The 23,164-nt window shown below is 32.9% G+C and overlaps 1 protein-coding gene across 4 annotated transcripts in view; it reads left to right on the forward strand.

The window, feature by feature from the left end:
* Positions 1-23,164, forward strand: part of LOC108904177 (serine/threonine-protein phosphatase 2A regulatory subunit B'' subunit beta) — a 235,724-nt gene that overhangs the window by 155,685 nt on the left and 56,875 nt on the right. For all 4 annotated transcript variants that reach the window (XM_018706620.1, XM_018706621.1, XM_018706623.2 and 1 more), the window contains one exon: positions 18,024-18,641. In XM_018706620.1, the coding sequence (XP_018562136.1) occupies positions 18,024-18,641 (618 nt within the window). The remainder of the gene's footprint in view (positions 1-18,023; positions 18,642-23,164) is intronic.

Below are 23,164 nucleotides of genomic sequence, written 5' to 3' on the forward strand. Positions count from 1 at the left end.
AAAAATAACGTTAGTTTGCTAAATAAACTGTACACGACAAATGTTTACTTTTTAAGATACAGCACGTTGAAGTTTTCGAAAAAATATTATATTAGTACGCCACTGGATTTAAATTTAAAAATCAATAGTTTTTGGTTCTCCGTTTAATTTCAGACCAATGTTATCCTTGTAAGATTTTCGTAACTATTACCATTTTCAAGTAAAATTTATTTACTTATTTATTATTAACTAATATTTTTTTTACTAAAGCAATAGGGACCTCTATTTTCTCCGCTACTGGTATAATAGAAAAATAGAAAAATTCTTCAAAGATCACACGTACAGGGTGATTCACTATATTTTGAACCCCCTTTAACTTTTTTGTTTTAAGAATTATAAAAAAATGTGAAATATAAAAATTGCACGATTTTTTATGAATTTTTCGAAAATGATAGTAGAAAAACAAATGAAGTCCAAATAAAATGGCCGCGGATGTTAACTTGGTTAAGTTAAATGGAACACCATGTGTATTTTTATATATTTGGAAGAACGTTCCCTCTCGAGCATAGTCATATATAGGGTTTGTTGGGTCCATCTCTAACAATAAGCAGGACACTATTAAAAAACGAAAAGAAGTTGTTTTTTAAGGAAATAATACATCTTGTAATTATTGTTAGACCACTTTCAGGCCAATTACGTAAGGATTTACAGATTTAGTTACATTTTGATATATCGGACATTGATACGGTCCAAAACGATATAGGTAATGTAACGAAATATCACTAATTATAGGCCGTGAGAGGTCTAATTACTCATGGACATTATATGGTAGGTCGTAACAGTGACAGATAGTAACGTCTTGATAACATTGTTATTGATTGACAGTTTGTATTATTATTTAATTAAAATAGGTTACACAGAAGTAGAAAATTATTTAGAATTAAAATAGAGTATGGAGAAGAACTTTGCTCTATTTTAATTTTTTTAATATTTCAATTTTCTACTTCTGTGTAACCCATTTTAATTAAATAATAATACAAACTGTCAAACAATTATGGCATTACCTGTCACTGTCACGACCTACCATATCATTGTCCATGAGTAATTAGGCCTCTCACGACCTAATTAGGGAGATTTAGTTAAAATACCTATACGCATTTTTGGACCATATCAATGTCCAAACTGTCAAAATATAACTAAATCCGCAAATCCTTACGTAATTAGAAAAAGGTAGAAATGCCTGAAAAAGGTTTAACAATTATAATATGTATTATTTTCTTAATAAAAAACCTTCTTTTCGTTTTTAATAGTATCTCGCTTATTGTTAGAGATGAACCCAACAAACCCTACATGACTCCATACATATCCAAATATGTAAAAATATACAGGGTGTTCCGTTTAACTCAACAAAGTTAACATCTGCGGCCATTTTGTTTGGACTTCATATGTTTTTCTGCTATCATTTTCGAAAAATTTATAAAAACTCGTACAACTTTTGTATTTCACATTTTTTTATAACTCTTAAAACAAAAAAGTTAAAGGGCGTTCAAAATATAGTGAATCACCATGTACAGTGCTAAATCAATTATAAAAATCTTACGGGTGAAACTTCACTTACAGAAAAATTCGATTTATATTTTTTTGGAAACTTTAACGTGCGATATCTCAAAAGTAAACATTTGTCGGGTATAGTTTATTTAGCAAACTAACATTATTTTTTGATGATGTATTTTTTCTTGAAGTTTGATCAAAAAGAAGTGGACCACCCTGTAGATAGAGATACCTATTAGTGTAGATATCTATTAGTATAAATAAATTACTTTTATTGCCACGTTAGTGTTCATTATAACATTATTACAAATAATTGATATTAGAAAATATTCCGTATTTCCGTTTTGTTTTGATACTACACACATTCAGTAATAAACACACTACGATAAAAACTAAATCAAAGACAGATTGCGTTTGTGGTTAGTGTCTATATTGCGGGTATAAATTTATTTTTTCCTGCACATGCCGCGCTAAATATGATTATTACCGCAATAAATAAATAAATTGTTAAATAAGCGAAACAAATCCAACAACAATCCAACAAATTTTACATATACAGAAAAATATGTATCTACTGAAATTTGTGATAGTACAGCTTCGTTGAAGACTGCGATATCTATAAATAGATGTATTTAATGCATACTGTCAGCGTATAGCCATAAATTTTGAAGAAATTTATACTATAGGACTTAAAACTAACTCCTTTGTGGCAACAGAAAATTTTAAAAGAACTTTTTTTAATATCTTGATTTAGCAGATATAAATATTTGGAAAATCTTCTGTTGTTTAATGTGTAGAGGGTTGTATTGGCTTTTTGCCTTTTTTATGAGACTCAGTGATACAAAAGTTCCTTTTCTGCATGAAAATATAAAATTTAATTTTAAGTAGACAAAAATAATTTGAAATTATTTTGAAACCGATTAAATCAATAATTAAATAATTTGATTATTCAAGTAAATTTCATGTATAATCAATATATGTATAATTTAAAGGTTATATTTAATATTACATGTGGTTACCTGCGGTTACAGTGACCGATAAATTCTGCTGGGTACACTGTAATAAAAAGTATAGTAAAATTTCTTGAACGTACCATGGTAACCTGTTATAGTTTTTTCGAAGTCAGTTGAACATGTATAAGAACGCGTAGCAATAAAATTTAATTTGTTTTATAAACGTCCCTAAAAAAGTTTTCTGCTAAAGGTAAAAAATTATAATAATTTATATATAATGTATAGAAAATTTCTATTATACATATGTTCATTTGGCCAACAACATATTTTAATTATGTCCTCAAACAATTTTATTATATTGATGGTAAATTTCGTTTTGTTTTCCGTTTCAAAATGCCATGTTGTAATAATATTAGTAAACAAAATATCCCTCTTATTTCACCCTTTCGCAATGATTAATAGAAGGTGCCTATAATAAATTAGAATTACCTGAAACACACCAAATTCTGCACTGCTGCACTGCACTGCTAGACAATTTGTCAACCACTTGTCAACAGCTGAGATTGATTGCCTAATCGCCTAGTTCGGCTGTCTGTGTACGCCGTTTGCACGCGCGCGCATTCTTCAACTGGGCGTATACATTTCTACCACCTCCACGTTTAGTTCGACCAGACCTGTATATGAGTATGGCTAAATAAATATAGGAACAAGTTTTTCAAATATTTCAATGCAGAGTTGCTTCGTCAGCGACCGAACCTGGTACATACTGTCAATCTGTTGGTTCTTCAATTGAAATCGTAAAGACTATACCATAGAATGTTTAAGTAAAATTCATATATAATCAATATATATTTTAAAGGTTTTATGTAATATTACATAAGCGTTACATGAATTGTATACCTTATATTACAGTATAGTGTAATGTTTAGCTATTTTACAAGGAACATTTCCTGTTTTACACATTTCAGTAAATTGACTTGGATATTTATTGTTATCAAATAATACGAATAATCTGCGATGCGTGAAGTTTTTTGGCCGTAGAGCTAAAAATTTTCTATATAATTCTAAATTAAATTATTTGATAACGACAAATGTTCTTTGTGTATTTGCTTTTGTATTGACGTTTATTATTAGCATTTCATTCCTATCTTCCACATGATCAATGGTCATGTTTGTTAATTAGTCACGGTGACATGCATCACCCAAACAAATTAGTAGTACAGCATACAAAGAATTAAATTGTCAAAATTTTAAATTAACAAAATACATTCACAGCAAGATAATTGTGATTTGAGGCTTACGTTAAAAATGTGTTTACTTTTTGTTTACTAAAAACTCTGAACCTATTTGCTTTATGTCCCATTTTTTTTCATACAGACTATACATTTGATGACAAGCCGATTATGATTTATCAGCTAAGTAAGCTTACAGGGCATATTTATTTACCATTATTTTATTACCATTATTTATATTACCATTATTTACTATTACTTTATTCTTTTCTCAGTATTGTTTGAAAAATTGCGTTTTCGTACCTTTTCCTGAATTATTGGTAATAATTCATCATCGACGGCAGCTGTCGCGTCTTTAATATGGAATGGAATCAATTTCATCGTTAACGAGCCACTTAAAAATGTGATCGGAAACAGACATTTTCTACAGCGGCATCAAAAAAACTCATTTAACCCGTCGCAGTCCCTTATCGGGCCCAAATAATTAATTCAACCATTATCTGAACGATATGCAAACATGCAAAACACGCGTTTTCGTGCAAATTTACAAAATCAATCGTCGCACCGTCCTTCATCGTCCACTAACGATGATGAATAGAATGGGTTTTGGCCCATCGCGGTCAGAATAATTGCCTTAATTAAACACACTGCCGAAAATAGTTGATCGCCAATTTGGTATGTGCAATTTCTATGAAAACACGCATCAATCATCCATCGTGGAATGCCGGTGGAATTAGGTTAATAAATTGGAAGAGCGTGCCCAAAAGGGAAGCGCAAATTTGAGTATCTTATCGCGATTATTTTTTATTCGAGGAAAATTTCGCGGAAAATTGTTAACGTAAAATTTTTCATTAATATTAATTAATTAAATGTTTGAAAGTTCTTTTTCTCCGCATACCAGACTAATTTGTTAACTAATTGGTAATTATATATGTAATTGTAGAATAACATACAGGTTGATTCACTCAAACTTTTCATAGAGATTTGGAAAATGATAAGAAGTTAAATTATTTTGCGCGCCAATAATGATGTCTTTGACAGAAATCCTTTTTTCTTTTTTTTTAAATTTTATAAATATAAATATTACATACTTCAATTTTTTAAGTTACGTAAATTAACATCTTGTATTGATTGATACTATTAGAATTTTTCTAAAATAAGTGACTTTTCTCAAAGTAGGCTTATGTCAAAACCTATTGATGGATGTCTCATAAACAATGCATACATTCTCAGCAATATTTTAAACTCTAATTAACCTTATGTCAAAATTTTAATAATTGTTAGTAACTGTTAGTAATTAGTCATTACAGTCACTAAAATTTTGATATAAAGTTAATTAGAGTTTAAAATATTACTAATAATCCATCCATAATAATATGAGTTGTTTATGAGACATCCATCAATAGGTTTTGACATAAGCCTACTTTGCATATCAAAAATATATCATTTTATTTGTAAAATGAGTTATTTTCGAGATATTATGTTTTATCTTGCTTGCAACACGTTTCAATAAATCGAAAATAACTAACAATGTTAATTTCACGAAAGAAAAATGTTATAGGAATGTTTGCAAATACTGTTCAAATTTAATGTAATCGTTAGAAATTCAAAAAATCATTGACATGAAAATATTTTTCAGAGGTATATAGCAACTGGTAAATTTCTATGCCTCTGACTATTTCGGATTTTAAGCATTTTGCATTTTCTAGAAAAAATCCTATAAATTTTTTAGGTAGATCGAATGATTTTAGAATTATTTTTTATTATATTGTACTGTATGGTAAATTTTATTATATACCTAGGTTAAATATAACCTAAAAATCATACAAATAAGATGCAAAAGATATCTTTTCTTTGAAATATAATTAATTGAAAATTAAATGAACTTATCGAATTTCCAAAATATTCAGTGATATCAAAATTCTGAGGTTTTTAGCAACGGCGGGCGTCTTCCAAAATATCTGCCACTATTATACAAGTTCAATTCGTTTAGCTAAGTTGCCGGAGCAAATTTGATTATTAGCCCAAACATTTTTAGAAACATGTGCAATTTTGTCATATTTTTCAAAAAATGTTAACAACCCCGTGCCACGAACTTTGCCGTTTAGGAAATATATTCATAAGAAATTTTACCTCAAAATTTAACAGGGATTCCACAATTTAATTTTTTACAAACATTCTGCATTTGACATATTCAATCATCACGTTTTTGGATAATCCTTTTTAATATTTTGTGGAGGTGTATCATTTTGTGTAAACAAAAATATAATTTTACACAGTACCAATCTGTAAAAAATGATCATTTTTGTAACACTCGAAAATTTAGTTTCTCATGTTTGTAGTTATTAGAAAATGGAAATAATGTCAGGATTATTTTGTGATTTATGAAATTTACAAGAAATCTAAGGGTATTATTACCTTAATATCATAAAAATATTTACAATAATATTATTATAAAGTTATTATTATCAACTAGTAAATAATTACGTTCGAAAAATTCTTTTTTAAACATCTTTTTTATTTCGGTCATTCGAATCAAAACACGTGATTTCTTTTGAGGTATATCTAATACTGCTGTGTGAACTTTAACATTAATTGCGATCAATTTAGATTTCCTGTTGCATAATATCACTGCTGTCGTTATCGAGATCGTCGTGGTTTGTTTGTTTGGTTAAAACTATTGCTCTGTCACTGTGACCCATTACGCTGTTCGTATTACATGTAGCGGGGTCATTTTTTACTAAAGCAACTTGGCTAAATATAAAATTAGCGTCGAGCTTCTTCGAAGCGGCAAATATATTCGGAACATACGATACGTCCAATGTTTGAAATGAACGATGGAATATGATTCTGCATATAAAATTCGAATATGTCAAAAGTCGTTAGTAATTTTATTGTACCTGGGGTAATTTAGACGGTTTTATGAAGGAAAGATTGTCAATCTTCTGAAGTTTTATTCAAAAGTCTTTGTGCAAAGTTTGCATACCCAAAGTCAACAGTAAAAGAAAGTAGGGCGTCGTATAATGCCATAAAGTTCCTAGGAAGAGACGAAAATGAGTTTTTTTTTTGTGGACGAATGATAACAATGTTTAGGAGATGTTTCCAACACATTTCCAAGTAAAACTTTTTAGTAAATATATTTAGTTGGTTAAGTTTTGATACAGGAGAAACCATGGGTAAAGAAGAATGGCGAACGATGAAACAATTGTATAAACAAATTTACATGTTTGAAAAACGTAAAGGAAATTTATGATTAAGTTCAGAGTTAAAACATAATAGTCCGGTCAAAATAGACATTTCAAATAACGAAAATTCCGACACAGCTAAATTTTGGTGGAGACGTTAGGTACACCATTAGAAATAAAGTGTCAAAAGTCCTCATCGATCCCATATGTGCTAAAGAAGTTATTCGGGGTCAAAAGTCAAAATTTGAGGTTTTTTGGATTTTTTTCGAAAACGGTAGGTTTTATCAAAAAAGTAGCCCAGACAAAGATGATAGAACTTGAAATTCTAAGAATCACCATTCCTGAGATATCGCGATTCTAATAGTTGAAGGAGTAACGTTCTACATGATATGCACACATTGCCACCTGTGAGGTAGTGTACTTTGGCGCGTTTTTTTAACGTGGTTTCCCCGGTAGGCTTACTCCACGAACTGTTATGACGGAATTTTCAGGGACAATACTCTTTTAACTGCATGATTATTATTGATATTGATATTGGTTATTGACTTTAACTGTAGTTCTGATTCATACTCTTCAAAGTCGACTTCCAACAGTCATGTCTTCTTCGATTTCTTCTTCTTCTTCCTCTTCTTCTTGCTGGATGTTCATAAATTGCTCAAATGAATCAGCTGTCTCTTCATCGAAATCACATGAATCTTCGTCTGTTGTATTCAATTGGACATTTGAGCAAGACTGGCTTTGGCAATTAGTACACGCTGGAGAACACAGTAACCCTACTATTCTACAGCCACATTTAGCACTACAACCTTTATTGCAATTGCAAAAAATAGTGTTTAGGAGTTTTTCCGGAGCAGGTGGGAGTAAAGCTTGAATCAGTTCCAAAGTATTATCTGTTAATTTCCAACCCCAGTCTTCTGGGTTCAGTTGATTTCCTAGTCATGTCTGAACTTGATAGTATACTGGATACAAGTATTGATTAGCAGAAGCCGATGTTGGAGGAAGACAAGATAGTTGTACTTGTTTCTTGTTTCATGTATTTTTTACAAAAGTTTTTGAAATAGAGTAGCCATGCGGGTAGAGGGGATTGACTAAGGGACTGAGTTTCTTTTGAGTGTATATTCTCAGAATAGTATAGTTTATACGTATAAGAGACACAAATAGGCATTTTTACTTGTATTATGTGCCTGACTATGTATATACGTGGCATATATGTATGTGCATATCATGTAGAACGTGACTCCATCAACTTTTAGAATCGCGATATCTCAGGAATGGTGATTCTTAGAAAAAAAAAGTATAAGAACCATTTTTGTAGATAATTTTAAGATCTATATTTTTGTCAGGGCTACTTTTTTGATAAAACCGATTTCGAAAAAAATCCAAAAAACTTCAAATTTTGACCTTTGACCACGAATAACTTGTTTAGCACGCATGGAATCGATGGGGACTTTTGACACTTTATTTCTAATGGTGTACCCAAGGTCTTCACCAAAATTTAGCTCTGTCGGAATTTTCGTTATTTGGCCACTATTTTTATGACTAATTTGACCGGACTATAATTTTTTAATTATTTATGTCTTCTATTTCCGTTGCACCATGAAATCTAGCGGTTCTGTACAATTATTTATATCATTTATGGTTCTGGCCTAGAATTCTAGAATTCTGGCCCATTCTAAAGTATCCTAAGGGGACAATAAATGATTTTGTTTCGTTTCCATTTGGATGCTATAAATTAACAGAACGAAAACAATTTATATTTCACTGGGAAACGGTGGATACCTTCTTTAAACTTTACCCGCCGAAAAGTTTTAATTCCTTCCACATAAATCAAAGGAGTGTTTTTGAGGGCATTGTGAAAAAGTTTATACAACATAATTTAGTTGGGGGTGCGTTTAAAATGTTAATTAAAACTTCTTGCGGCGTAATTTATCCTAGTCCCGCAGAAGAGTGGTTTACTACCCGCATTCCTGTTAATAAAATTTATGTTTTGTTCCTTTCTCCAGTTTTATAAATATGTTCTATATACACGAAGAAATTCAGGTCTCTGCCTTCGTTTTATTTTAATTCCTGAAGAAATACGTGATCGGCTGTTTTATGAGCAATTTTCAGTATGATTTATTCATCGGTATTGTCCAATTATCTTCCCAGTACTCTTTTCAATAAAGTTGTACAAGAATAAACCGTTATTCTTCTAAGCCAATACGACACTGTTCAGAATTCCTCGAATAAAACTATGATTATTGTGAACATAATTTTATCATCATTATCATTATTTTTCAATCCCCTGATGGATACATATTCAAACCAACAGCTGAATACCTAGATGGAGCCAGTGTAATTTTTGAGTTGCACGTTTGGATTCTCAGCTCCTATTACTGCGTTACTACATTTCGGAATATAACTTTCCTATACATGACACATAATATACCTGCATAATAATGACATTTTTTCTTGTAACATAAAATCAATAATGAACCTATTTTAATAGACTTTTGTTTGTTTTGTTATTCATTTTATATTGTGTCTTTATGGGCATTTTTCATTTTAGCTTGTGTATATGCATATTTATTATCGTATTTTATTCTATTTTACTAAAGCATATGACTGTTTTATACTACTGTTATTTTAATTAATGTAAAATACTTTATTAAGTTTTATTACTTTTAAATTTATTTGCAGTTTTTTTTCTTCGAATTGTTTTACCAATTGTTACTGTCATTTCTCTTTTTTATACTACATATTGTGTTCCCACCCATGCATTCATTAATTGGATACATTCTGTTGAATGGTGTATCAAATAAATAAATAAATAAATAAATAAGTAATACATAATTGTCTCACATAGATTTAGATTAATATGGATTACACAGACCAACAAAATTTAACTTTTTTTGTAAGCAGAAACTTGAATATATATTTCCGAAGGATTTAGGTGCGCTGAATCTGAATCTGGCAGCAGAATTACTCTATCGGGTTAGGTTTTTGAGATATCCTAACCTAAAAGTGCAAAAAACACTATTTTTCGTCACATTTGAGGTTATGTAGTAATGCCATCTATAATTTTTCAAAAAATGAAAACATTGAATGTTCAAATTTTTATCGAATGATCCCTTAGACATCAAGCAGTCGATTGCAGTTCAGAAACTTCATACCCATACGGTTTGTAGGTTTGGAGTTGGCGGGCTTGGGGTTTGTAAGCTTGGAGTTTGTAGGTTCGGGTTTTGCGGGATTGGGGTTTGTGGGTTTGGGGATTGTGGGTTTGGGGTTTGTGGGTTTGGGGATTTGGAGTTTGCGAGTTTGAGTTCGTATGTATTGAAGGTTTATGAGTATGAAGCTTCTGAACTGCAATCAACTGTTTGACGTCTAAGGGATCCTTAGTAAATTTTCGCATATTAAGAAACTGATAAACTTTTGAAATTTCAACATATGATATCTCAACGCAAAAAAAAAGATATTTGAGCAAACTCAACGGCATTTGAAAGAGGGAACCTTGTACTTTTAAATTATATGTATTTTTTTTAAGAATAGATGGCATTACTACATAACCTCAAATATGACGAAAAACAGTGTTTTTTGCACTTTTAGGTTAGGATATCTCAAAAACCTGACGCGAAAGAGCAATTCTGCGGCCAGATTCGGATTCAGCACACCAAAATCCTTCGAGAATGCATATTAGTGTGTCTGCTTCTTGACCCTTGTTGACCTGTGTTATTTATTAAAACTGACTGAACTGATAGATTATTATTATTACACTGCATCAAAGCTTCTCAAATATATGCTTATATAAATTTGAAAAAAATTAAACTATTGCTGTATGCAGAATTAACAAACAACTATCCTATGATCTAACGTTAACAAATTTTTTTAATTACTCAAAAGAATTGAACATAGTCATTAACTTTTAACTTTTAAAACAAGTTAAAAAGCAACACTTAAAGCAAGCAAGATTCAAATTGTTTACAAGTGTACAAAATTACCTTAATATGTTAGTTAAATTTTGTAGTACTAAAAGACTGTACTGGGTGAAACATTATAAAGTAACACATAATACCAATATTTGGGTCTTCCCAAAATGTGGTTTTATGTACAGTGCTCTTTGATTTAATACTAGTATAATGAATATTACTGCAAACACTCTCCATTTTATTGTAGTAAACTTATAATTACTCATAAAACTAAATCGTCAGTCAATACTCATGGACTTATGCCTTATTCATTGCAGTGATTTAGATCATATATTGTTCTGAGTATATACCTAATTAGATAAAAATGAACATCAGATTTCAGATACAAACGTATCCTAAACAAATACGAGGCATATCCATAAAGTAAGAATAGTGTGACTCTGTGGTTTTTGTTTTCGATAAAGTTGGCAACACTGCATTCAAAGCCAAGGTATTGGGAGCAGAACGCGCGCTCATTTGTTTCAGTCAATTGAGATCTGTTGTTGTAGTGGCGCGTTGAATTGAGTGCCGCTATTCCGAATTCCGCCAGCTACGAGGTGAAGACTGCAATCGGGTTTCTTCTTGTAAAGGCGCCATTCCAGATTTTTAACGAAATCAAACATGTTTATGGGGATGGTGTGATGAATCGTACTAATGTGTACAAGTGGTGTCATAAATATAAAGCTGGGAGAACGAATGTTCATGATGAACAAATGACAAACAAATGAGTGGGCGTCCTTCAATTGTGACTGATGAGATGGTGAACAAGACCGAAAAAAAGCTTCGTGGCCACCGTCGATTGACTTGTATTCGTTTTCACATCAAATATAAATATTTCATTGCTTGAATTATACTGATATAAATCAATATTAATTCATATAAATAGTTGTCAAATACATATAAAATATCTGTCAAATTAATGGAAATATAATTGGCAGTTTTCTCTGTACACTTTTGGACAAATTTATATTTTCTCTGTTCAGTCTGGTATGTCTACTTCAAAGCTTTTGAGATATAGTAATCTGACTCGATATAATCTCCGATGTTTAAAATGCAATATCTTTTGAGAAAATCCATTACTAAGCGCAGCTGATGTCTGCGTAGTTTCCAGTATTCTTTAGCGGTCGATTTCCATTGATACATATCCTTGTAGAAGATTCATTATGTTGTCAGGAAGTGGTTCTTCTTTTTTTATAGGACCCACAGTACCCACACTGCAATATCACTCACTCACTCACCAGACTGGTCATTGATCGGTATGTGTCTGGTGTCTTTTTGTCTTGGTACACGTAATAAAGTTGTTTTATTATGTCCCGCCGGTGTTTCCACTTCCTGGTGACATTTCCATAACAATTTAGGAATTGCCCATGTCTTTAAAGGCGCCTAGCATCTGTCAATATATTGATCCAAATGCTCATAGAGGTCTTCATGATATTTTCTCTTACAAAGTACCATAGTAAATTATCCCTGCTAAGGAATGTTATGTAGGTCTTACTACAAATGCTTATAATTTTCTAGATTTGTAGACAAATATTTACTCATTATTTTTAGTAAATCAGCAGACCTCATTAAAACAATATGTACTTCTAATTCAGCACGATAATGTCTACTCGAACAGAGGATCAACGTATTAGGTATGTATATTTGATAAATGAGTTCCATTTGAGGGAGTGGAGTGTAGTACTTCATCCGTGATAACAATTTGCAGTCATTATTGTAACGTAATACTATTTAATTACATTATACTAAAAATAAATCGTCCTCGAACAACCTTTAATATTTATTTTATTACCATTTCGTCATTCGCTGTTTTGAATAATATTCAACAACGTAAATATAACTGCTCAGGTTTTCTTACACTTCAACGTTTCGTGAAAAATTGAGGGCAATAAAACTTTTCGGATATTCAGTGAAAGATTGCAATTATAGAAATATTTATATTATTATCGAGTATGGAGAAGTGATTCTACACATGAAAAAAGTTAATATGAATATAAATCCCAAAATGTTTTATAAGGGAACTATGACCGTATTTTTTTCTGTTGCACCTGTACAACAAGCATAGTAGATATGTGGATATAAAGGGTATAGCAGCCGATTAAGTAAATGAAAACTGCACCAGGGTCTAATGAATAGTTGTTACCTTGTATTTCTTGTTCTTCATCTAAAACATCTTGACACTTAATTTCAGACTTCTACCCCCGTTAATTAGGGAATAATGGGGGTGGCAACCCTTAACGTTAAATTTAATTTTTTTCTAAACTACCTACTCTAGATATCTTAATAAGGTTGAAACTATTTATAAATGTCTACGAATTGCATATTACAGATTTTTTTCAGAATTTTCGCTCGATTTAAAACGGCCGAAAACGAGAATTATATTTGTGGGATAGTGATATTTTTATACCAACCACTCAAATGCAGGTTATTCATTTATTAGTTAGCTATTATATATGAAAATTACAGAAGAGTCGAATTGGAGGAACAGTTAAAAAAATATAATCCGTATTATAGTATAATTTGACAGAAATAATCATATAGGTCAATATTTTAGCTGGTTTTAAAATTTTGGATTTTTAACGGGCATGTGACAAATAGTAAATAACCGCCACTATATGGGATAAACAACCCACGATTCTATTTCCGTTTGCACAATCACACGCATATAGGGTTTCTGGTCGAGACTTCTCGAAGCGAGAATTCCCGGGAAATCTGGCCTTACTCGAGACGAGAAAAAAGTGTCGAGAAATCGAGAAATTTAATAATCACGCGCGTCTTAAGTTCTTGACTGGAGTTCGTTTCGTTCATGCGTTCAATTCGTTTCTCGACAAATAACTGAGCGGTTAAAGCGGTTTCTCGACTAGCTCATGATTTATTTATTAAGTTTTTAAGGCTTTAGTTGACTTTGATGATTCTTATTTTTTTAATGTACCTACCTAGTTATAAGTCTGTGTAGAAATTTTATTATAAGCAGATACCTAATGTTGTTGTTGATTCTGAAAATATTTAGTTCCTGTTCCTTTAGTTGATTATTTTATTTTTGGTTTGTTCATTAAAAGATTGTGACTATAATTGATAAATTAATAGCAAGAACGCTTCTTTATCTTTAAATTAAAGCTTGTTTTTTTATTCCTTCGGTTAAATTAGTTATCTACTGTTTGTTTAATTAAAAGATGCAGTCTTTTAATTAATGATTGTTAATAATTATTGGAAGAAAGCTACGATTCAAAAACATTGAAATAAACATAAGTATATTGAAAGGGTTAAAAAAAAAAAACAAGTCAAAGGTTTTCAAGGAGAAGATATTCAAAGTTTAATTTAGTTTTGTTAGTAGAAGTAGAAACATAAAATTAATAACAATACTGAATAAATAATAAATGTTAATGATGATTGTTAAGTATAATAGCATGTTTATATTTCGCATTGCAATACCAAAATTATGACTTTTTTAAGTTTTAGAAATTTCTCGAGAATTCGAGAATTCCCGGGAATTCCTAGTCGAGAATTCTCGAGTCCCGAGAAAAAAAGTAGGCCGAGAAATCAGAAACCCTACACGCATATCTTTGAATACCATTATAGCTATTTAGGTTTGGTTTATACTCATTATAGCAATTATATGTTTTTTTATTAATATGTCTTTTTGAGATCATTTTCACTGAGTTCTGGAAAATTCATCAAACTCGTTGAGGGTTGTTGTTCTCATATAGCGGCAATTATTTACTATTTGTCACATGCCCGTTACAAATTCAAAATCTTAAACCGGTTGAAATATTAACCTTCCTCTTTGATGAAGCTTGTGTAACTACAACTATTGAAGAAAATAGTCATGGTGATTAAGCTCCGATTCTAAATAATTCTTATTAGTCCAGTCACTGAAGGCGAAAATAAGGTAAATGCTCCCAATTTTTTCGAATAGCATGGATTTTCCTGAAAATTTACAAGCTCATCTGACCCCCACTTGAAAAGTTATATTGTCTAGATGTCTGCTTTTACCCTAGGGGTGGATGCCACTCCTTCTGGAGGGTGGGATTTTTTTTATTAAAAATAACCTCAAGGTTCAATAGAGGGACGAATTCTAAGCAAAAAATGTTATATAAGAATTTTTTGTACAGTCAATAAGTTTTGAGTAATTTGCGCCTAAACATGTTCGTTTTTAGCCCAAAATATGCATGTTTTTGAACCATTTTTCGCGAATATCTCAAAAACTACAGGTTTTATCAAAAAAATGATCATAAGCAAAAATGAAGGTAATTAAATAGCAAAGAGATTGCTTTTTTAATTTTTGTAGGTGGTATAGAACCCGAGTTATGACTCCCAGAAGTTGAAGTTAATTTCGAAGATAGCTATAATCGAAACGTTCAACGTCCTGTAGCGGAAAAATTAAAGGTTTTTCGTGGAAAACATATACAACACTTATTAAAGTTCTTGAAAAGACCTTTAAATTGAATTGTGGTAAAAGTCGTTAGCATGAAAACTAATGAAGTTACAATCAAAATAAAATGATTGACGTTTTTCATTTAAAAAAAAAAAATTCAAAATATTTCAAAAACTAATAAAGTTATAAAAAAATGATAGAATAAGAAATTGTAGGTTTTTTCTTATTGAACAATTTGCTTTTTTTAAAATTTTTGTAGGACAAGTTATGACCGTTAAAAGCTGAAAACTAAGCTCCAAGACTGCCTTTCCTGAGCACTTTTAGCTTAAAAATATAAAAAAACGAAAGCTCAAAAAAACTGCAAATCACAGAGCTTAAAGTGTCAATCAAAAACATGTATTTTTGGGCTAAAAACGAACATGTTTAGGCCCAAATAACTCAAAAAGTATTGACTACAAAAAATTCTTATAGAACATTTTTTGAAATTTAGAATTCGTCCGTCTATCGGATCGTGAGGTTATTTTTAATAGAAAAAATTCCTTGGGCTATTCCCTAGCTACAGTTCAAATTTCACGTTAATCCATACCATCCGAAAAAATTGGTAGCCAAAATGCTTTAGTGACTGGACTATATATTTTGTAGTTATATACTTTATATGATTATTTTTGTCAAATTACACTTCTTCCACCAATTCGACTCAATATAAGATGCCTCGTTTTTAATTTAGTTAAGTTTTTCTATTTCACCATATCCTGTAATTGGAAGTTTGTCCCGCTGAGTATTGTATTTCTAAAAAGATAAATAAATAACAGATAAATACCATTCTTAAATTTTAGAGCTTTCTCTATCATATTGTGATATGTAGAACCACCCTTCCAAAGATACGAATGAAATTATTAGTCCTTCGAATATTTACTCTTCAATAAATGTAAGAATTTTCCTTTCATGATTTATTTTGCAATTAGCTAAAAAATGGCGGTTCAGAATCAAAAAATTTTGATTCAGCTTTTTAATACAACCTTAGGAATTTACGTAAAGCTTGAAAAAAAAAACAGTGGCTTAATATTTTTTCTCGATTAATACGCAGTTACCATTGCGATATAAAAAGTTATTTGATAATTCATAAATGAAGCTTTCTAGTGTATTAAATTTGAATAAATTATCTTTTCTTTTTAATGTTATATAGCAAAAATATTTTTGTTATACAGGGTGTTAAAAAAAGAGTGTAAAATATTTCAGGAGGTAATAGTATGAACCAAAATAAGGAGAAAAGTCTTAATAAACATGGGTCCGCAAAGTAACGGTTGCGGATATATGGACCACTATTCGTTTTTCAAACATTTTATTTTATTAGGAATAAACCGACAAAGGAAGCTTTTAACAAACAAAAAACAAAGTTACAGAAGATGTTCAAAGTACCCTCCGTCCATTTCCAAGCAGGCACGACATCTTCGTCTCAACGATATTCGAACTCTTTCGAAAACACCCTCCTTGGTTTGGATTTCTTGACACTTTTGATTAATCCGTAGCTGCAGCTCTTCCAGGCTATTTACAGGAGTACCATACACTAATGTCTTCAAATATCCCCAAACAAAGAAATCTAGAGGGTTCAGATCAGGCGATCTTGGAGGCCATAAAACAGGTCCGGCCCTTCCTACCCATCTATGTGGAAAAGTTTGGTGTAAATGCTCTCTAACGGCCATGGAAAAATGAGCTGGAGCACCATCATGCTGGAACCACATTTGTTGCCTCTGATTCAAAGGAATGTCTTCCAAAAACTCATACAGTGTGTTCTGCAGAAAGTTGAGGTAAGCAGCGCCTGTTAATCGGTTTGGTAAAACAACAGGACCTAGAAACCTGTCACCTACAATACCCATCCAAATGTTTAATGAAAAACGTGCCTGATGTCCAGATTCTATTAGAGCATGAGGATTTTCGTCGGCCCAAATATGCGTATTGTGAAAATTAAACACTCCATTTCTTGTGAACCCGGCCTCATCAGTAAAAAGAATGTTTGCAAGAAAACGAGGGTCTTCAGCATCATGACGTAGAAACCAGCGGCAAAAAACCAAACGTGCTTGATGATCATTTATTGGATTTAAGGCCTGTACTCGTTGCACATGGTATGGATAAAGCAGTTGCTCGTGAAGGATTCTCCAAACAAGAGGACCACTAATTCCTACCTCGGCTGATATTCTCCGCACACTCGTACCTGGATTCTGCTCTACCAGTGCTAGAATTTCTTCTTCTGCTCTAGGAGTGGATACCGACCTTGGTCTTCCGGATAAATGGCACTGTTTTCTCAAGGAACCGATATCACGCAATCTTTGGTGAATTCTTCCAAACATGCGTTGTGAAGGAATCTGGCGATTTGGATAAGCGTCAACATAAAGACGTCGCGCTTCGGTGGCGTTCCCATTAGCACGACCATACATGAAATGCATGTCTGTTTTGGAAGTTTTTGCAAAATAAAAAAACGGGCTAAAAAACATAAAATATTCCATATCTCCGCAACCGTTACTTTGCGGACCCATGTTTATTGGGACTTTTCTGCTTATTTTGGTTCATACTATTACCTCTTTACATATTTTACACTCTTTTTTTAACACCCTGTATAAGAATTGACTGAGAAATCACTTTCTTTATTATCGGCATTTTATGTCAGTCATACTTTCCTTTTTTCCGTCTTATTATACCTATTTAAATGATATGACTCCATTATTTTAATCTTTGTGGTGATATGATTATTGCGTTTTGTCATAATCATTTTCTGCGTATTTCTATAACATAGTTCTTTGTTCCAGCCCCAGCCGGTAAAACCCACCATAGGCCAGAAGCCCCAAATCTCCCCCAAGCCCCGCATGGACACGATAGAGATGACCCTGCCACCGGACATCACCACGACGGGTCTTCAAACGTGGCCGCTCAAAAACCGCGTCATATCCACGGACGCCGTGAAAAAATCCACGGGGGAGGTGCGGGACAACCACCACTACGCACCTCCATCCCCCAAAACCTCCTCCGTCACCATCGACCAGGTGGCCCTGGAGGAGAAACGGCTCATCAACGCGCTCAAGAACGGTGACATAGTCAACGAGGAACCGCCTATAGTTTTAGCATCGAAACAGATAATGAAGGAGCAGATAATAAAGGAACCGGCGCTCAAAGAGACGGAGAAACCGGAAGTGTCGACGAAGTGGGGGCTGAGGAGCACCCCCAGGAGGCCGGAGCAGCAGGTACCCCATCCGGAGTTGACGACGAGCCAAAGACAGCACCTGAGGCACGCGGCGTCGAACCCAGTGAGGCCTTTCCTGACGCGGGGATCGGTGGCGGAGAGGGTGTTGATTTTCGAGAGGTGTCCCAGCGACTTGCTACTGGATAAAAGGGTGAGGGCGCCGATACCGCAAGTCAGTAAACCTCAGGTGAGTGTTCTTTTTTTTAAGATTTTGCTACGAAAAATTCGATGGTTCCTTCTAATGCGAGCAGCATTTTAAAATGTTTAGTAAACCTAAAATGCTTTGCAGATTATCACTAAAAAGTTGTGAGTCCCTTCTATTCCATCGTCGAAAATAAAAAATGACAGCGGGAATAATCACTTGACCTCTACCTGACCTTGACCATTTATCTTAAAGTCACGTTTAAGATCATAATAACATGTATAGTTTACACTCCCTTAATTCTAGCGTCGAAATAAGGGGTCGCTACTCCAAAGAGCGATATGACCTTGTCAGGTCCTTTCGACCTTAACCTCAATATCAAGGTCACTAAGGAGTACCATATTACTCTAAGACTGTCACTCCTGATTCCGTAGTTAAAAATAAAAAATTACAGTAAATGAACATTTGACCTTGAACTGACTTTGATCATTGACCTTGAGGTCAGGGTCAATGTCATGAAAAGGAGGGTCGCCATTTAAAAAACCGACTTGATTTTGATGTGACCTTGAAACTTGACCTTGATCTCAAGGTCAAATCGGATGCGCCGTGAAAAATGTTGCGACTTTTGTGCTCACAATTTGTCCCAAAAATCTCAGCGGGAAAGCATTTTTCATACTTTTGACTAACCCTGAATACTTATATACTTTGTCACACATACAGGTTCTTCCTTTTCCTTGATTTTACGTGTCCTGCTGATGCCTTTTTCAATATTTCTGTTAGTTGGGTTCGTGAATAAGTTTTTTATTGAATTGAAATTTACTTCTTTTTAATAAACAAAATGCATGATTGAATAAACAAAATACGCAGACTATTCCACGTCAATTGTGGAACGCGCCGTCCCTATTCTTCGAAGATTGTTCGATAGTAAGCGGAAGAGTAGAAAAAATTTCGACGTAGTGATGATTGTATTCCTCGGAATAAAAGAAGCCTTCTTTGTCCCACCAGATGTACATCAGCTTATATGCGAATGGGTACCAGCTTTTGGTTAGAGCATTGTTTTGCTTTTTTGTTTTTGGCGTTGACTTAAAGGCGCCATATTTCGTCACAATTAAGAATCTGGTTCGAAAGTGGTCGACGTTGTTGATGAGTAACGATGAGAAGCCAGCAGAGATACAAAACGTTGACACGCTGATTTTTGTCGCTTTCGCTCACAACATGCAGCACCCATACACATAGTTTTTGAACTTGAACAAACCCCTTAATAGAAATTTCTTATGACTGGTTCCACTGGTATATACTGGCCACTTCCTGGGTTGATTGACATGGATCATCGTGAATTACTACATTACAATAATTTACACCATCTCACACATGCACAGGTTAGAAGACTATTCAGTAAATCAATAGTAGTCAACTTTTAATTTGAATTAACACTTTGCTTTTAGATTCTAGATGTTCATGAATCTTCACACATCTCAAAGATGTGTTTGTTATGGATGAAAAATAAGCCTTGGGTAAAAACTAAAGGTTGTTTAATAAGTACTTTGATCATTGTTTTTAGTTAAAACCTGTTAACAAAAGAGATTTTTTATTTGGAATGAATGGACTAAATATTGTTTGTCCAAAAGCCAAAACTGAGCTATTTTTCCATGAGTACTTATAGCCACTAACCGTAATGAGTCATAGCCTTAAATGGTATACCGGTTTTTTAGATGCTGCTGCTTTAAATGTCCTCGATAATTTTGGGGATTATAATGATGACAGGAGTTCCTCAATATGGTAGATTATTTGACAGAAATAATTAGTATAGATATTGTTGTATCGTGTTTTCTCTTTTGGCCATTCTCTCAGAAGCTCTTTGACCCCAAGGAAATGGCTTTACCATATAATCCTCCAACGCACCAGACTTATCGTGGATTGGGCGAATGTTTAAGTCTCTCGCTGGTAGGACTTTTTCCATTGAGGCTCTCTCTAAGTCATCGGAGCTTGGAATTAACCTAATGTTCTCAGGAGAAGACACGGTGGCACTTTGCATTAAGGTTTTCAACTGAACCTTTTCCCACTGTTTTGTTTTTAGCAATGTTGTGCTTTGATTGATTTTGGATTTGGCTAAAGAGCACTTTGTTTTAGGCTAAAGAGCATCGTTGTATCCATTACAGCTCCGTAGTTAATCTTGAACGATATGGGATTAATGATTTAGGTCTGAGCTTGAATTCACAACAATTTGTAGCATTAGAATGCGCAGTTAAACGCTTTTTATACAATACTAATGAAAGCTTGGGATAGTACATGGGTACTGGGCAGGAACTTGGTCCTGGTTACTTATCCGAAGAAAACCAGATTCAATATTCGAACCTGCTTTGCTCCGCCAAGTTCTGAAGTCGATCTCCTGTGAGCTTTCCGTCATCCAGCCTCTTTAGGGTCGCCTCCACCTGTTATGGAATTTAGCTGAAATATTAGATTTATTTAAGACGCTTGATTTCATGTCCCACCTCGAATTTCGTAGCATTCCTGGCGTTTCTCGAAAAATTCGAAATCGAGTCGCTTTTTCGGGCGCCCAGTCTTATGCGTCGATCTACCAACATCGAGCTCCTTGGATATCGTCTGCCCTGGTGCGTTTAGAGTAGTTTGCGACTCCCTGAACAGTTTCAGAGGTTTGATTGGAAACATGGGCGAAAATTTGAATTTTCAACCAATGTTGTCTGGGTACTTGTGGTGACAGGCCCCATATTCTCTCAGACATGTGCTCCTATCTGGCCTTCTATTTTTCTATTTTATGCATTAAAATCAGTAATAAATAATAAATGTATATACAATATACTACTTGTAAAATTAACTGTTACTGTAAATAAGAGGCATCTTTCTTTCCGAAAGTCATAGATTTATTAAAATATACCAAAATAAACATCTGCGCCTCCTGTGAGTGTATATTTAGCGTAGTTATGTAACGCATATGACAAATGCTGTCTTCTCACTGAATTTTTAATATAATACACGAAATCGTTAATTTCTCATGACCATATATAGCCAGATGTAGCCTACATTTAGTTTTTTATGTGTTTTGTATACACTTCACTATAATGAAGTGTAATTAGGAAAATACCTGGATATTTGTTTTTCAGATTCTCGCATACTTGTTAACGCATTGTTAACACCGCGATTTGAACTAGGATCGTATTGTATTTTGAACGTGCGAAGCTGACGCTCAAGGTTAATTTAAAACTGTATTTGCATAAAATAAACACTCGGTTATATATGGCGGCATAAAAAAATATTCACGAGTGTCACTTCATACAGCAAAGCTGGAATTTCTCACAATCAACTGAATAAACAAACTTTCTTTGGAAGGTTGGTGAAAATATATTTTTGGTGTGTAATAAAGTAGTCGTGCTTGTTACAGCGAGCAAAGTGTTTACTTCGGAATAATACCTCGACTCCTTTGAATAATCTTTAGTATGCGTATACTGTTGTAAAAGGTTGTTTATTATTTCTTTTAATAAGCAACACAGAGTGTTTCAATACACCCTTACAAAATTTACCTTACCAAATATCTTTTAAAAATATAATTTTAACGTCTTATATTTGGATGAAAGAGACATGCTCTAGCAAACATCATTTAAGTGATAAATTTTTCTATAAATGCGTTCCACTAAATATGATTTTAATCAGTAGTATTCTTTATGAAAGTTGCTTTTTAAAAAGACACCAAATTTGTTGACTCTTGGCTCTTTTAGAAAAAAATGTAAGCTATTTTACATTTCTGGGACTATCCCATATTGTCGCAGTTTTCTTAAAGCACCCTGTAGCTAGTCTGCTATTCAGCAGTGATAATATAATATTAGATTATGTATTTTTAACTTAGACAAGTCGAGGTCTAAAATGGTACCGCAAAGGATATTACACAACAGACACCTTGCCTTACATTTTCATTATTGTAATAAATTTTCATAAAATTTGTCGTTCTGATTCGACTTCTGATGCCTCTTATAAATATCCAATAAAGAGACCGTAATCCTGCCTTATTAGTATCTTTACGTTGCATTTTAATTTATTTCCTCCTATTTCAGCCTGGATTTCATTAGACAGCAACCTCGGCTTGGAGAATTAAGTTTAAATTAGAATTATTTTAGAAAAGTAGTTATTCCGAATTTTCTTATTCGCTTCATTCTCTCATCATGTTGTGCTTAGTTTCTATAACAGTAATCATACTGTAATCCCGTATTCATAGCACAGCTACATAAAAAAATGGTCTGTACACTGAAAGAAATGCGTTTTATTCTTTATTAGAATTCTATATGCCATTATAAGACCATTGTATACTATATGTGACAGTTAAACAGGTGAATATTGGATATAAAACGCGTATTGCTAGCACAGTTGTATAGTGACTATAAACCTTATTCTTTATTAAATTATTGTATAACTAGTATACAACGTTTTTTATACCCTTTACGAAATAATAGCAATAACTGTTATTAAAGTGTTCCATATCGTTATTAGAACATCTAGTACTGGTTATAAGTTTTATAATAATAAATGTATTAAACTGTTGTATACTCTGTATGAGT

Source organism: Anoplophora glabripennis, unplaced genomic scaffold (assembly GCF_000390285.2).
Source record: "Anoplophora glabripennis isolate ALB-LARVAE unplaced genomic scaffold, Agla_2.0 scaffold137, whole genome shotgun sequence".
Lineage (NCBI taxonomy): Eukaryota > Metazoa > Arthropoda > Insecta > Coleoptera > Cerambycidae > Anoplophora > Anoplophora glabripennis.